Raw genomic sequence first — 17,035 nt, forward strand, 5'->3', positions numbered from 1 at the left:
AAGGGGGGGGCAAGGAAATATGTCACAACAGAATAAAAAGATAAAGACAGAAAATAAGTAAAAAGCTAAACAAAGTAAAGGTTCAATCCAGAAAGACCAATATCCAACTAAGGAGTTCCAGAAACAGTGGACAGAGAAAAACAGAAGGAAAGAAATTTTTGTTAAGACTTTAGTTTCAAACACATGAACACTAAGTTTCACAGTAAGAGGGTCCAAAGTGTCCTGAACACAATGACATCTAGACAGCCTTCATGAAACTCCAGAAAAACTAAACAGGCACACCTAAAAGCCCGAAGGGAAGAAGTACAAGTAGTGATGGTAAGACTTACATCCACCTTTTTTTTGGGTCATGCTAAAAATTTGAAAACAATGGTTCCTGCTTTCAAGTTTCCTAAGAAAAATCATTTTCAATATAGAATTTATATATAAATAATTATGAAAAAGGTAGAGGGGAGGGAATTTTTAGGCCTACAAACATTCCAAATTTACAAGCAAGTTTTTAGAATACACTCCAGTAAAACAAAACTCCTATCACAGTATCCAATTGAAGGCAAAAAGAGAAGAGGGCAGCAGAGGATGAGATGGTTGGATGGCATCACCAGCTCGATGGACATGAGTTTGAGCAGGTTCTGGGAGATGGTGAGGACAGGCAGGCCTGGCGTGCTGCAGTCCATGGGGTCGCAAAGAGTGGGACACAATTTAGCAACTGAACAACAGCAACAAGACTATATCCACTGTACTCTAAGACCTTCGTTCACTTCAGATCCTTGGCACCTAACACAATGCCTGGCACCAAGAAAGTATGCAGGAAGGAAACACTGGCACAGATTATCCTCAGGAGTCTGGGAGACGAACACAGAATCCCATTCAGGAATGAATCTCCAAAACTAAGCTCTGCTATTTCAGGATCATGAGCTCAGGACTGAGTCCTCTTCTGTCAAATTCCATGTATTTTTTAAAGCTCAGCTTAAGTCCTGTACAGAAAGCCTTCTTCAACTACCCAATCCCCAAAGATCTCTCTTCTGTTAACTCCTAAGGAATTTATCACTTGATTACATCCTGCCGCCTTGTTTACTGTTTGGGATGTCTAGGCACACTGTGTCTGAGGGAGGCAACTTTGACTCCCCCAGGGCAACTAGCACAGCATAACACAATAAACCTGATAACTGGCTGTCTGCTCAAAACTAGCATGGAAGAATCTCATCACCGAGGTCAGGACTTAGACTGTCTTCTACAATGCAATTTCAGGCAATCAGAATATATCCTAAAATGATTCTCTGCACTGAAGATAAACCACTTGCAGTAATCAAGAATTAAAATTAATAACTATGTATTACATACTCCAGCTGATGATTACAATTAAACTTTATCTTTCAATATTATATACCTACTATGTGATATGCATTATTTTTCATAACACATATAAAACTATTTTTAAAAACCCTGACTAAACCTTATTTAACATTTAAACCACTGGTTTTCTTTTTTAAAAAAACAGTACCCTTTCTTCACACACTAACTTATTCAGAATTCCCAGATTCAACATCACAGAAGTGTTCTGTGGGAACAGAAGTTGAAGGGAAGGCTCAGAGCCCCATCCCTCTTAGTCTGCTGCGGCTGCCTTAACAAGGTGCCAGACAAGGTAGCTCAAGTTCCAGAGGCTAAGGAGTCCAAGATCAAGGTGCCAGCCAATTCAGTTTCTGCTGAGAGCTCTCTGCTGGCTTGCAGATGGCCACTTCTCACTGTGTCCTCTCAGCAGAAAGAGGGACATGTTTATATGTCCATTTCTTGTGTCTCTTCCTCTGATAAAGACACCAGGTTCACTGGATCAGAGCTCCACACTTATGACCTCATTTAACCTTAATCACCTCCTTAAATGGAGAAGGGAATAGCAATCCACTCCAGTATTCTTCTGGAGAAGGAAATGGCAACCCACTCCAGTATTCTTGCCTGGAAAATCCCATGGACAGAGGAGCCCGGCAGGCTACAGTCCACGGGGTTGCAAAGAGTCGGACACGACTGAGCAACTTCACTTCACTTCCAGTATTCCTGTCTGGAGCATTCCATAGACAGAGGAGCCTGGCGGGCCATAGTCCATGGGGTTGCAAAAGAGTCAGACACGACCGAGCAACTAACACACCTCGTTAATAACCCTGTTTCTAATATAGTCACATGTGGGTTTAAAACTTCAACATACCAATTTGGGAGGGACAGAATTCAGTGCACATTCAGGTTCATCTCCTGAAACTCTCCTTGATCTAAACCCAGGAACATATGTGTGAAAAGACTAAAAACCATCTAATTAGACAATTTTACATGAAAGAAAAGTGGGGTGTAAGGAGGTTAGTCACTTGCCCTAAGTCATGCCACCAGTTAGTCACAAAATTAAGACTAGAAGCTAGGTCCCTCATGTCCTCCATTCTACCAAACTCGCTCATAATACTCCACAATGGGTAGTAAAGTCATCAGGTACCCTGGTTGACTGGAAATGTCAATGAGATATACAAGGACCGTCATCAGTCCTGCCAATAGCCATTTGGCTATATGAACTCCAAATTCATACAGCCAATGTCTATCAACATGTATGGGGGGGTGTCTAACACACATCATGTCTAAAACCAAACTCCTGATTTTCTTTTCCAACACCTTCTTTGGCAGATCATTCCAGGCACTCAGGCCAAAATACTACAGTTTATCCGTGACTGTTTACCTTTCCTCACATCTTTTCGTCAATCCCTCAGCACCTACTATTAGCTATTTTCCAAACATCCAAATTTCTATAATAAAATATTGGTGGAACAAATATTCAGAATCTTTGCTAACCACTTTTTACTACATCTATCGTCACCATCATGGTCCAGCCCCCAGTATCTCGCTCTCAGATTACAGGAACCATTTAACCAGTCTCCCTACTTCTATCATTGCCCCCTAGAACCTACTCAACATTGTAGTTGTTAAAGCCTATATGAGATCATGTCACATCCCAAATAAAATAACTTTCTAGCAGCTTCCCAACTCATGCTGAGTAAAACCCAAGGGTTTAATAATCTTGTGATTAGATAATTTCCTCTCTAAAGTTATCTCTAAACATACTCCCACTTTCATTCCACACCTGCCACACCACTCTCCTGTTTTTTTTTTAATTTAAAATTTATTTAAATTGGAGGCTAATTACTCCTTTCTGTTTCTTAAGCATCTTTGCCTCCCTCACCCTCCTTCACATGCCATTTTTATTAGCAATGCTTTCCCTGACCACCCTAATTAAACAGGAAATTCCCTCATCCCATTCCTCTTCATTGCTTTATTTTTCTCTGCAGAGCTTACCAACTGACATATTATATACTAGGTTACTTAGTATCGATATATCCCTAGCTCCATACAGATTTTGTCAGCTGTGTCTCAGTACTAAAGTAGTATTTAAATGCTCAATAAATATTTGTTGAATAAATGAGTGAATTATGAATGAATAAAGTCATAAAACCAACTGGGCTTCAAAATCTCATCCTGGGATGCCCTGGTGGTCCAGTGGTTAAGACTTTCTGCTCCCAAGTCAGGAGGCATGGGTATGCTCCCTGGTCACAGAATTATGATTCTACATGGTGCAGCCAAAAAAAAAAAAGGCTCATCCTCTCTGGCATCAGAGCTAGAAAGTTATAAAAAATAAGGTTTTTCCTTTTTACTAGAACAGTACAGTGAATTAAAGTCAAAACATCCGGGATTAATGTAGATTCTAAGGCCAAAAAACAACAAAGGGAATGAGATACAAAGAGCCCTTGAATCATTTAAAGACTTAAAATTCCAATTTCCAGCCACGTAATCCTTTCTAGCTGAAAATGCCCACACTTAGAAGAGACAGAGACAGAATGATGGCACTTCACTTACACTAAAACAGAATTAACCACAGGCCTATCTACTTACATTTATGTATAGAAATGCACAGTAGTAAGTAATAAGCTTCACACAAAACTTTGTCAGGGCAAAAGGGTCTACTGAAATGGGATGTCACTTTCATGTATACATTTGTATTGTCTGTATCTAAGACAACAACAGAGCATTGATGTTTTTTTAAGACAAAATGAAACTTTTCAACCTACTTTCTCAAAGGTAACCACTGATTAACAGTTTGTTGTGTATTACAGATTTTCTTCCTATATAACCAGACAGATATAAGTTTTAAAAAATAAGGGGTAGGAATTCTGTTTCCAGGAAAGTGGAATAGACACATACTTTACCCCTAAGTATAACTAAAAACCCCATCACTGCATAGAAAATAAACATAAGAAAGTTCTAAAAGATGGAGGAAAGTAGACTCCAGGACTCAGTGAACCTCGCAGTTGCACGCTCCCTGGATTTTTTTTAAAATCTCATATAATCCAAACAGAAAGCTGAACAAGTTAATAACCCAGAAACAGAAATGGGTATAGACAAAAAAAAAAGAAAAAGCTCCAATGAGCTGCTCTTTATAGCTGAGGATCAGAAAAGGGACAGCCTAGCAACACAGAAAACTTTTAGACAGTAATTCCTCTACTCCAGCCAAACACCACAGAAACACTGTAGCCACATCCACACTAGCAAAGACCCAGGCCTCTCCCCTCCCCAGGCTGTAATGAGGCACCCCCAATCCCATCCAATGGGTTAGTGTCAGAGAAGGCCACGTAGAGAGCCAAGACCTTCATATCAGCCAAGCAATAACAGACCACAAATAACAACCCACCCCAACCCTAAAGCATCAGTGGAGACCACATAGGGAGCAATGACTGGGCACTCCTTTCCCTCCTAGCCAGAGAAACATCAGTAGAGGCCTAGTGAGGAGCCAGAACCCACACTGACTCGGCAATCACAGGGAGCATCCCTCAGGTATCACTGGAAACCAAACGGGGAATCTGGACTTCTACCTCAAATGGCAGTGAGGAGGTGGCACATGTTCCCTTTTGGAAACCAGCCAAAACCTAAGATCCACAATCTCATAATACTCGATATGTCCAAGTTTCAATCAGAAATCACTCATTGTACCAAAAACCAGAAAGACCTCAAGCTGAATGAAAAAGGTAACAGATGCCAACACCAAGATGGAAAATATTTTAATTATCTGACAAAGATTTTAAAGCAGCAGTCATAAAAATGCTTTGAACAAGCAAGTATGACCCAACTTGAAACAAATGAAAAGTAAACTCTCAGCAAAAGAAAAAGAACAAAAAGTTTTAGAACTAAAATACAGAATAACCTATTAAATAAGCTAAATGAACTAATACTATATGTTATTTTCACTTAATAACTAATGAAAATCTGTCTCTATATATACACATATAGCATTCTAAAGCAGCTGCAGTATTTGAATTAACTATCATTTAACTAATCCTCAATTAAAGAACATTTGTATTGTTTATAATTTCCTACTATTACAAACCATGCATATTTGCGTAATTATCTATGTCATCATTATCTCTCATATTTAGTCAATGACATCATTTCACTAAAAATTAGACTGCTATGTGAAAGGGCATGTGGTTCAAACTTTCATACACACTGCTAAATAACCTTCTAGAAAAGGTGTACCAATTACATTCCCGCCAATAGGTTTATGAGTGTACCATACTTGTCAACAGTTATCGTCTCAATTTTTCCCCCATTTTCTAATCTAACAAGTGAAAATAAAACAATGATGTTTTTACATTCACTTCTTTATTACCAGTAAACATATTTTCATGTGCTTAAAAGCCAAAAGTAGTCTATCTTTTGAAAATTACCAATTCAGGTCTCTTGTGAATTCACATTATTTATCTTACTAATATAATACAGCCCTTGGTATTTCACAAATACAAGCTGTGTGACATACATGGTGCAAATATATTTTCAACCACTCTATTGTTTAACATTGTTTTTGCTTTTTTCACAGAAGTTTTTAATTACATTGCACTTAATACAAGTACAAAGACATCCAACCTAAAGACTCAGTCCCAACTAATTTTAGAGCCAATCAATCAAACACACATACAAACCACTCTCACTACTGGTTAAGACTATAGAATTAGCCTTTCTGTTCTAATTACAGGAAAGAAAAGGATGCTGGCACGCACTATACAATCAATTAACAATGGTCTTCTCCCCACACATAGTTTCCCCATGTGGTATACTGGACTTTTTACCTCATTTTTTTAAATATAATATTCCATTTCCCCTCTGGCATTTCACTGCTACTCTAAATCCCAACCTATTTGTCAGGTGACTTGACAACCTACCTTGAACTCCTTTTATCTATGAGAGGATTGACCCTTCCCTCTCTATGTTCATTGTTATCAGGCACCTATCTCAAAACAACCAAAATTCTGAAAACTAGCAGACTGCCAACAGACAATTCATTATTATCACTATCTAGGGATTTCTGCTATTATGCTCTGCCCCTCTTAAAAGCTACCCTGGGTATCATAATTTGGACTGCCAGTCAACTCACTTGAGCTACTGTTCAGCTGGGACAGAACACAAAACAAATGCAATGTATCATTCTCTGGTTTTTCTAGGCATCTATTCTCTCTACTTCTTTTCCTCTCACCGGTTATCCAGAGATTCTGGCAATGACTTATGACAAGTAGTAGTAACAATTTCATAAAAAATAAGCACAATCACCAGAACTATGGTTCTAAAAGTCACATAAACAAAACTATAATGGAACAAAAATAGTTTTAATGTGAATAATTTTAATAATGTGAAGGGAAAAATGTCCAGAACACATGCTGTGCTATGCTTGGTCGCTCAGTTGTGTCTGGCTTTTTGTGACCCCATGGACTGTAGCTTGCCAGGCTCCTCCATCCATGGGGTTTCTCCAGGCAAGAATAATGGAGTGGGCTGCCATGCCCTCCTCCAGGGGATGCTCCCAACCGAGGGATTGAACCCAGGTCTCCCGCATTGCAGGTGGATTCTTTACTAGCTAAGCAACCAGGGAAGCCCAAGAATACTGGAGTGGGTAGCCTATCCCTTCTCCAGGAAATCTTCCTGACCCAGGAATCGAACATGGGTCTCCTGCATTGCAGGTGGATTCTTTATAAGCTGCACTACCAGGGAAGCCCTCAGAACACGTACGTACGTGCGTGCGTGCGTGCGTGCGTGCGTACCCTAGTGCTATTCCAGTTACTTCATAAAGAATTTATCTATAATTATTTAACTAGTTTACCAGGGAAGCCCTCAGAACACGTGTGTGTGTGTGTATACCCTAGTGCTATTCCAGTTACTTCATAAAGAATTTATCTATAATTATTTAACTAGTTTACCAGTATGTTCCATAACTACCAATCTATTAATTAAGATATTATCTGACATCAATAACCATAACTATATAGCATTATTGCTTAGGGCTAAATACATTACTTAAATTTTTCATTTTCTTCAGTCTAACATTTTCAAGTCACAAGTAATTTCTTTTGTAAGTAATTTTATTCATGTTCTAAGCTATTTCCATCCTAAAACAGAATTTTTTAATTAAAAACATCAATAGCCCACAAATAACTATGTGCTCATTATACATGTACTTAGTAAAGACCACACCCTTAGCTGAAGAAATATAGCACAAGTTCAACTTTAATTCCTCAGTAATCTATAAACTATATTCCACTGGAGTCTATGTTATCAAAGTATTACCATCCTGGATCAGAAAAAAGTAGCTAGGAAGGACATTATTAGTTTAACTCAATGGTTCTCAACAAGGGGCAATCTGGCCCCTCAGAAAACACCTGGCAGTGCCTGCAGACAGTTTTGGTTGTTCACACTGGGGAAAGGAGAAGGGCACAGCCTACTGATATCTAAGCTAGGGATGCTATTAAACACCCTACAAACACAGGACAGCACCTCCATAAGAAAGAATTATCTGGTCTATTATAAGGTCTATAGGGATGAGGCTGAGAAATCTGGAAGAACTGATGAAATATGAATATGAACAACAGTGTATCAATGTTAAATTTCCTGAATTTGACCTGTTTCATGTGGCTTCATAAAAGAATGACTTTGTTCCTAGAAAATACATATCAAAGTATTCAGGCGTAAAGGAACATGTCTCAACTTATCCACAAATGGTTCAGAAAAAGGTAACTGTATATATGTAGGCAGAAAGAATGAATGATAAAGCAGTGAGCCAAAATTGGTGAATCTAAGTAGAGAGTACATAGAAATTTTTATTATTCATGCAATTTGAAATTACATCAAAATAAAAGGGTAAACAAGTATTACCACACCTGTAAATTTCTTTTTAACTGGAATACTTTGCACAATTTCCCAGTACATATGTGCAATATAGCAAATCACCTTTTATTCTCTTCTCAAAATAAATTACACTATTTTGAATGGATACTTGTAAATTTGACCCAGATAGCTCAAGCAAGCATAAGCTGGGAAGTAAAATTTCTAAAATGTGAACTGCACGGAAAAAGCTAGAAACACTTAGATGTCTACCAAGGACATGACATTCTCTAGTACTTGTCATAGTAAATGCATGACTTCACTTTCCTGCATTATATATTCCATGCTCTCAATGCACACTGAAAACTGCAACCATTCACAATCATAGAAGATCTGAACACAATCAAGGGGAAAATATGTATAAGAAATAATACAAAAATATTTTTATGACTCAGATTTTCAGAAGGTTGACATTAGTTCCAAATTCTGGAAATTTACCATTCCTGTTTCTAGCCACTTGTTACTTAAACAGTACTCAACAGAAACAGTAACAGCTTTGTAAATTTTAACAGTTCATTTCTGGAAAGCAATAATCTAAAATTTTAAAACCAGGAAAAAAATTAGAGCACTTACAGATGTCTGAGACATACTTGACTGTTGTGTGACACTTCCTGTGGGGGACGTAGGTGGTCTTCCACTGGACAAGCTTGCCTAAAATAATAAGATCTTTAAGTCTATAAGAAGTCTGAAGTTAAAGGTTCTTGTACCAGGATACTACAAAAGTCACAACAGAAGTCAAAACATCTATTTTACAGTCATTTTACAGTCAACATGGATTAAGTTTTGGTCAAACAAATTAAGAAAAAAAGAAAACACTGCATGGTGAAAACAGAAGACCCAAAAGCTCATCTTATTTTAAGAGCTGCACCCACTGTCAGTTTTACTCTATAGATTTCTTCTTTGAAGTGAAATTACCAATCCATTGTTATGAAAAATAAACTGGAGCTATATCAAATGCCACTGGGTTTCAGTTTCCTATCATGAACAAGATGTTATTTAAAATTACACTAATGAGAAGAAGTAACAGCTGAGACGTGTTTAACAGAAAAACCTTTTTCAGGTTCAGTCAACTTGAGATCCTACTCTGGCGATGAGATTTAAATCTCACATTAGAGTTTTATTTAAATAAACAATGTAATAATGATGAACATTTAAAAACATAAACATTTAATCATAAAATCATCCTGATAGCATTAAGAATCATATGACTGGATTTTAGAAAAGTGCACATACACATTTTTATACAGAATATTTCTGGAGGGATGCATATTAAACAGTGGCCACCTCTGAAGAGTGGAAAATACCAGTGGGTGTAGAAAAGGAACACCTCTATACTTTACCTCTTATGAACGATTTTATACTGGTTTTTTTTTTTTTTAATGAGTGTAAACTACTTATGTAATTTAAAAAAACCGTTTCTGGTTAAAATGTAAATAAGATTTATGTAACCTTAACTATTCACTGTCATCCCTAAAATTTTATACACACAAGACTGGTATAGCATTTCTGCAATGTAGATAAAAAGCAGAGGGACAAAACTCAGCAACAGAGTAACACATTAAACATTCATTTTTTTAAACTAACTTTTATTTGGCAGCCTATTATATTTTCTTTAAAAAAAAAAAAAAAAAAAAAAAACAGGACATTTCAAAACTCTGCGATGATACCCAGTGTTTTTATTTTCAGTAATTGTCTGCAGGCAATGTCAACTTTGGCCTCGTAAGTTCTTAATTCGTTTCAGTCTCACCTGAACAGCAGCAAGGCTCTGAAGCTGGGAGCTGCTTAAGTGCTGCTGCTGGAGAGCCGCTGTGTGCAGCATCAAGTGCTGCTGCTGCGCGGCGTACATCTGCTGTAGATACTGAGCAGCTGAGCTGGGAGGGCGATGCAGTGCCTGTTGAATTACCTGTGATAAGTCAATTGAACCAATGTCAAACCATAATCTTAACCATAAAGTATTAGAAAAGCTGTATTAGAAACTTTAAAAAGTAAAAGTAACCATGAAGTATTAGAAATTTAAAATTTCACTCCTTTAATATTCAATATCTTCACACTTATTAACACTTCTCTCCTGGTTATACATCACTAGGATTCACTAATCTGTACAGATTAAAGTTACCCAATAGAGGCAATTCACCAAAGGAAAAAGGGCTAAGTAAGCATTTGAAAATATCTTCAATCTCATTAGTAGTCAAAACTTACAAATTAAAACACGACACTTTTTCAACCTTCCAATGAATAAACATTTTAAAGACTACTACTACTACTGGAGAAACAGATACGCTCATACACTGTTAGTAACAATGTAAACTGGAATACCCATTTTGGATAAAACTTGTTAGAATTCATGATTTGGGTATAAAAAGAATATGTATATCCTGCATGTATTACAAACAGTAATGTATAACAGATCAGTGCTGTCCAATACAGTAGCCACTAACCCTAAGTATCTACTAAGCACTTACAAGGAGACTAGTGCAACCAAGGAACTAAGTAATTTAATTTTACTGAATTTTAATTTAAATATAAAATAGCCACATGCAGCTAACAGTTACTATATTGAACAGAGCAGATAATAGCTAGCAACAAAATCATTTCCAAATACATCATTAGGTGGGAAAAGGTCACTCAATAGTGTACAGAGTAAGATACCATTTATATTAAAATATTTTAAAGAATATTCAGGAAAACATTAAAAGACTACTGATAGGTAGCTAGATTAGAAGTGATTTTTTACCTGATTCTCATGTTATTTTTTTCTAAATGTCTGAAAAAACTTAGCTTCATTATAGTAATAACCACATAAAATTATAAAACCTTTTAGAAAATTACTAAGTAACCACTCATGTTTTTTAAATGTCAGATGCAATTGTTTCAACACAAAATAAAATTATTCTTACTAAAAAAAAAATCTTACAAGTGTTCATTACTGTGACTATTTATTGGTAAAATGAAAACTCTGAACCCAAACTTCATAAATTGATAAATGTGAAACAGTCAAAAGAGTTCTAATAAAAGAGAAAAATCCTTTATCTGTCCAAATGGTACACTGGACTACACCAGTCCTCTGCAATCACATCCCAAAGTCATGTCATGCCCAATGGGACTCTAAAACAGCACCCTAAATCTCAGGATCAAACCAGAGTTTTCAAAGAGCTAATGGAGAAAAAGAGACATAATCCTATAGTTTGAGCTTCTGACTCAGGATACCTTTATCACAAAGGTATGAATGTCTTTATTAAAATTCCAAGAAAGCACATTTCCTTGTTTTTTACCTTCCTGCATTCATGTCACAATCCGCCAACAACAGACTGCTATACCTGCTTCAGATTCCTGTCACAAAGTCAATATAGGCTTTTGACCCCTAGTTGCAGAGAAGTACAGACCAGCATTAAGTGCTTTAGAATCACAACAATCTATCTTTTTGGTTAGGTAATCTGTATATGTTGCTCTAATTCCATAACAAAACTCTAAAATCAAAGTGAAATTTAAAATGAATAACTTATTTGAATATACTTATTTTTTCCATTGTCAGCACAATTTTTCATTACCATTCAGTGCCATACTCATGGATGAGAGACTCTTTAAAAACAAGTTAAAGATACAGCACATTGCTCTTATTTTGAGCAAGGAAGGTGAAAAGGATTCACGGGCCGGGGGGAGGGGGGAGCTGGAAGGTATTAAACTACTTAGGCAGTTCAATAAATATTGATTTGATTACATTTTAAGGGAAGCAATTCTATAATCTTGTAAGAATTAGAGTTAGTGCTGTTCGTGAGATATTATCTTCAACTACAAATCTCGAGTAACTGGCTTTTTATTAACACAGCCAGCTTAGAAAATAGGTGGAGAAAAAATGGTATTTCAAATATCACATTATCTTTATGTTCAAGGATCTAGATACTCTTCCCTGTTTCCCTTGCCTCAGAGAAAGGTGAAAAACACTAAAAACACTATGTTCCAGTCTGAATTTCTACTGAACTGACGGACGAGTTTCCAACAATCCTGATTCTACTCCACAGTAATTTCAGAATACTAAGCCATATAACAGCTAGACAGTCAGTATACTGGGATCTGCACTCTAGAAAAATGGATCAGGGAGATGACAAAACCAGGTCTGTTTTTTTTCAGGGTGGAGTGCAATTATGCAGATTTGAGAAAGAAAACAGGTGTAATGGGAAAAAACTAAGTATTTAAGGGCACAACTCTAAAGTCAAGAGTACCAACTAGGTATGTGAGTTTAGGAAAGTTATTTAGCCAATTTAAAACATCAATTTTTCCATCTGTTGAATGGAAATAATCCATGTAAAGCATTTATCAAATACTTAGCACATAATTATTCAGTATGTATTAGCTACTATCATTTATTTATTTATTTATTTTTAGCTACTATCATTTACTGAGTATATAATGTGCCCCACAAAATTCTAGATCCTTCGTCTAATCCTCATAACTAATTAAGCAGGTGGTCTCATTCTCATTTTATAGTTTCCTGAGGCTCAAGGAGATTATGCCTCTCACTCAAGGCTAGCTACAGTAAAGAAAATGGAATTCAAACAAAACCTGCATCAGCCTGCAATGCCCATGCTCCTTCTATGCAATGCCATATTGCCCCAACCTCCATTACTATAAAGGCTGCCTTGCTGTATCTCACTGTTTGCTAAAGCAAGGGTAGGCAAGGAGTGACCGGGGAAGCTGGAAGAAGATGCAAGGAGCCAGAAGAACTGCAGACACGTTTCTTCTCTCCTGACTGGCACAGCAGGCTTAACAGTAGACACGCCATATTCTCTTGTGGTGGACCCAGCGGACACAGCCATAATGCTGCCGCAAGGGCTTTCCAGGTGGAGCTTATATAGGTTTACAGAACAAAAGTGGCCCGTGGTCAAGGGGGTACATCGCGACACACATGCGCAGTGCTGTAAGTGATCTCAGCTGTTACACAACTGTATTTACAAAACATGGGGCAAGAGACTATGGGCCGAGAGAGCCTGACCACCACCATCTTTGCTAATTTGCTCCTTCCCTACAAAGGTTAACCAGCTAAACTTTATTTTCTCAACTAAGTGAACAGCCTAAGACTTTTCCTAATATTCCCTTTCTCCTCTGCCTGATAGCTCCTGATGGATCCTCTTGCTTAGGGTTCTTGGGTTTAAAATGAACCTCTTAACTTATCTACAGAGATGAATAAATCCTAAGTCCAAATTCTGGGTTCAAATACACAATAATCCAGAAAAACCTAAAGCTATTTTCATGTTGGGGCTCTTGGTCGAGTTTCCCCACTTGCAGCAGCAGATCCTTCCAATTATAAGTTTCCTGACGTTGTGTTCGAAGCTACAGGCTGACAAATGTAGGCCCTCCCAATATAAGTTTCCTGACATTGTGTTCGAAGCTACAGGCTGACAAATGTAGGCCCTCCCAATCGAATGATTATTAAATGACTCTGTTGGTAGTTCCAAACGTTCACAATTCTAACTGTACTCACTTAGAGGGTTATCATGTAACTCATTTGAGGATATGAAACAATATATTTACCTGGCTTAAGCAAAAAGTAAAGGCTCCTAAGTCTTAGCCTACCCACCACGGTAACTGAAATACCTGTACAGCATGTCGGTCTGAGCCACTATAGACAGAGATCTGAGGCTGCTGCATTCGAGAGGAGGAAGTAGTGATGGTGGTGGTGGTGGTGCTGCTGTTTGTTGTCGACACAGAAGATGTTCCGGGGCTTGGTTCACTATCCATAGCTGTACTGTGGTCCTTAAATCTAGCAGAGAGCACAAAGGATTTGTATTGGCAAAAGCATTATACTGTTTAAAGAATATTTAATTATTCCAAGAAATATCAGAACAGTCTAAATTTCTAAGAAGGACCTCATAAAATACAGATAGCACACAGTCACCATAAACAAGTGAAAGGGAAAAATAGTTTACAAAGATAAAGCATAATTAACAATTCATATCTACTAAATTTGAATCCAGAGGACTCAGGATACAGAACTCAGATAAAGCCTGGCCTAAAGTTTACCTTTTTATTGCTGAAGGAAGATGAATGTCTTGAAACCAAAACAGGTGATGACAGAATACTACCTAGGAAAATTAAAACTTAAGCAATATCAGAGTATTAAGATACTTCTTTATATTCTTTTGACCATACTGATTACAAATTAAAATCATTCTTATGTAGACATTAAAAATGATGCCTGTGGACTTGTGCTACTTTGTTTAGCTTAGTCAATTAACTCAATTTTTAGTTACCATATGTACTTTATTTAAAAATACGTTCTCCAGGAAAATAGGTTGAAAAATAATTTATTAACTCAAACTGCTTTCCCTCTAATTATTCTACAATTCTGTCCTTACCACATCTAATAGCTCCGAGTTAATACTCATAAGCAGATTACCCTGGGTAAATAAGAGAAGCAGTGGAAAACAATTTCCCCACTTGCTAACAAAAATCTCTTTGACAAAATTCAGCTCCAAATTCTGAAAACAGCGTAACTATGTCACTTTCCTTATGCATGAAGTGCAGTTTTGTATCATTCTGATTATCTTCCCTCCAACATTACAAACTCATTTCACTGCTCTGATACAAATACAGAATTTTTATTTTAATAAATTCAAACAAAATATTAAGTCAATTCTGAGTGCTTTAGTGTTGTAGAAACTAGAACTATAATATTTATTGTAGAGATAGAAATGCACCACAAAAAGCAAACTTAAGAATATACTGGTTTTCTCTGCCTTTCTTATCTTTTCTTCTAAGAAACATAATATGACCCACCTCACATGAGAAGTACTGACAAGAACGTAACACTTTCTACTTCAGGAAAAGACAAAGGAATTTGGCACTAACTGTGTACGCATGCACTATTCCCACGTAGTGTCCTCTTACCTACAAATTTTTTATATCACATATATAAACAGTATTTATATGTATAATCATAAGAGTATGATTGCTCTGTGAGGAATCAAATGTTTTTAAAAGCCCGATTAATAAAAGGAATCGTGAAAGGAAAAAAGTGGGGAGCCAACTCTTACTAACCTTTTTGATTAATAAATGACTCACACACCTTTAGACTTCTCTGGGGTTTTTACTGGGGGGTCGGGAAGGGTTGGGGAGCAGTTTGTTAGTTTTGCAAACTCCTTTCCAATCATCAACTCACAGCAGCATATGTTAACAATTCAACATCATACAGGTCTGGTGGTAAACTTTTTACCAAATTGCTGCCTGTCGTAACACTTCTGAACCACGCCATCAGTGATATGCAAAAGGCCAGCTTTAATTCTGGTCCTTGTACAGTGCTGTTCTGCTCAACCATCTCCTCAAACCTGCAGTAAGCAGTTCAGTAACTAAATATGGTCACAGAGAATCCAAAATCTAGACACAAGTGTAAACATCGGTGGTAGAACTGGCCAAATCATTAAACTGCATCCGGAGACCTGGCACAAAAGAACAATTTTGCTAAGTCCACCGACTAGCCTTGTATCTTGCCTGCAAAACACAAACGGCAGTTCCGCTGCACAAGCGGCCTACCCAGGAAACACTTAAGTTTGAGTCGCTAACTAAGCATACCATCACACCGCCACACAAGAATGTGGCCCTCTAGGGCGGCAACAGCACTGCAGCCGGAGACCCGAGGGAAAGAAAGATCTTTCCTACCAGGGTGTTTTCAGCCCCGCCAAACACGCCACAGCGCCCGCCGCTGAGACCCTCCTCCGAGCCCGCCGGGGGAGGGAGTGAGCAGCCCCGCGTCTCGGGCTCTCCCACTGAGGCGCAGTGGGGTGGCGCCGGGGTGGGAAGGACGCGAGCGAGAAGGAGGCCTGGCAGTGCCCGCCCAGCCCTACCCTGCCTCCGCGGGCCCCCGGTGCGGGCGGCCGTTACAACGCTGCCCGCGGGGCCCACTTGCAGGGATGACAGCCTCTGAGGGGCCCAGCCGGGCTCATCTTCCGGAAGACCCCGGCGGTAGGGACCCGAGAAAGGACCCTGCGCACAGGGCCCCGTAGATCCGGGACCAGACGGCGGAAGGGGCGCTCCCGCCTGGAGGTAACTGGACCCTTACAGTTCGGCTCCGTCCTCCGACAAGGGCCAAGCAGGCTCCTCCACGATAAGGAAGCTCTCGCGTCCCCTTCCCCCCGCACTGCCCGCGAAAGAGCCCTGAGCTTTCCCCTTGGGGGGACTTGTCGCTGCCCCCTCGCGCCCCCCAGTTACGACATCAGTCACCAGCAAGTCACTCACTCCGCTTCCGCCATCTTCTCTCCTCCATCACTAACATGGGCTGCGCATGCGCCCCCCGGCGGCGGCGGCAGAAAAAGGAGGAGGGGCGGGGTCGGCTCAGCCTCGGGCCCCCGAGGTCACGTGGCGCCTTCGTCTCCCAAGTCCTCCTCCCTGAAGGCTTACTGGCTCGGGCAAGTGACCAGGTTTTGCCAATTTAGATGGCAGTGTCTCACGTGTACCCCCTCGCTTTCTCTAGGGTCTTCTTCCTACTGGGTAGGGGTGTCTAACCGAGATATGAAAAGTTCTGATTAGACTGTTAAATAACAAATTTTATGAATATCTAAAATATACCAAAGCTTGTGCAAACTGCAAAGAGGGAGACGGAAGAGAGTAACGCGAGGATTGGATGCTGCGGTCTCAGAGTGAAAGGAAATGCCATGGTAGCTGCAGGGCTTGTTACCCGGGGCGCATGGCAATTTGGGGATAGAACCAGCAGGCCCTCTCTTGGGCTCAGAGACAGAGTTCTGCATGCCCATGCGGTGGACAGTTAAGGTATTATCATATTACCCTATGAATATCACCCATTTCTTTGACGTGAGTT

General features: G+C 38.9%; 1 protein-coding gene across 7 annotated transcripts in view; it reads right to left on the minus strand.

Annotated features, from left to right (window-relative positions):
- PHC3 (polyhomeotic homolog 3) overlaps positions 1-16,509 on the minus strand; it is an 80,274-nt gene extending 63,765 nt beyond the window's left edge. For 6 of the 7 annotated variants that reach the window (XR_005722547.1, XR_005722546.1, XM_040248849.1 and 3 more), the window contains exons 1-4: positions 16,456-16,509; positions 13,819-13,984; positions 9,974-10,129; positions 8,800-8,877 (exon numbers count right to left, since the gene is read on the minus strand). Coding sequence is in view for 5 of the 7 variants with exons in the window: in XM_040248849.1 (XP_040104783.1) it covers positions 8,800-8,877; positions 9,974-10,129; positions 13,819-13,984; positions 16,456-16,469 (414 nt within the window). In the remaining 2 variants the exon portion in view is untranslated. Of the gene's footprint in view, positions 1-8,799; positions 8,878-9,973; positions 10,130-13,818; positions 13,985-14,244 lie in introns of all 7 variants that reach the window. The other variant, XM_040248826.1, reaches the window with a different exon arrangement.
- Between the last annotated feature and the right edge of the window lie 526 nt (positions 16,510-17,035).

This window comes from Oryx dammah, unplaced genomic scaffold (assembly GCF_014754425.2).
Source record: "Oryx dammah isolate SB20612 unplaced genomic scaffold, SCBI_Odam_1.1 HiC_scaffold_2, whole genome shotgun sequence".
Lineage (NCBI taxonomy): Eukaryota > Metazoa > Chordata > Mammalia > Artiodactyla > Bovidae > Oryx > Oryx dammah.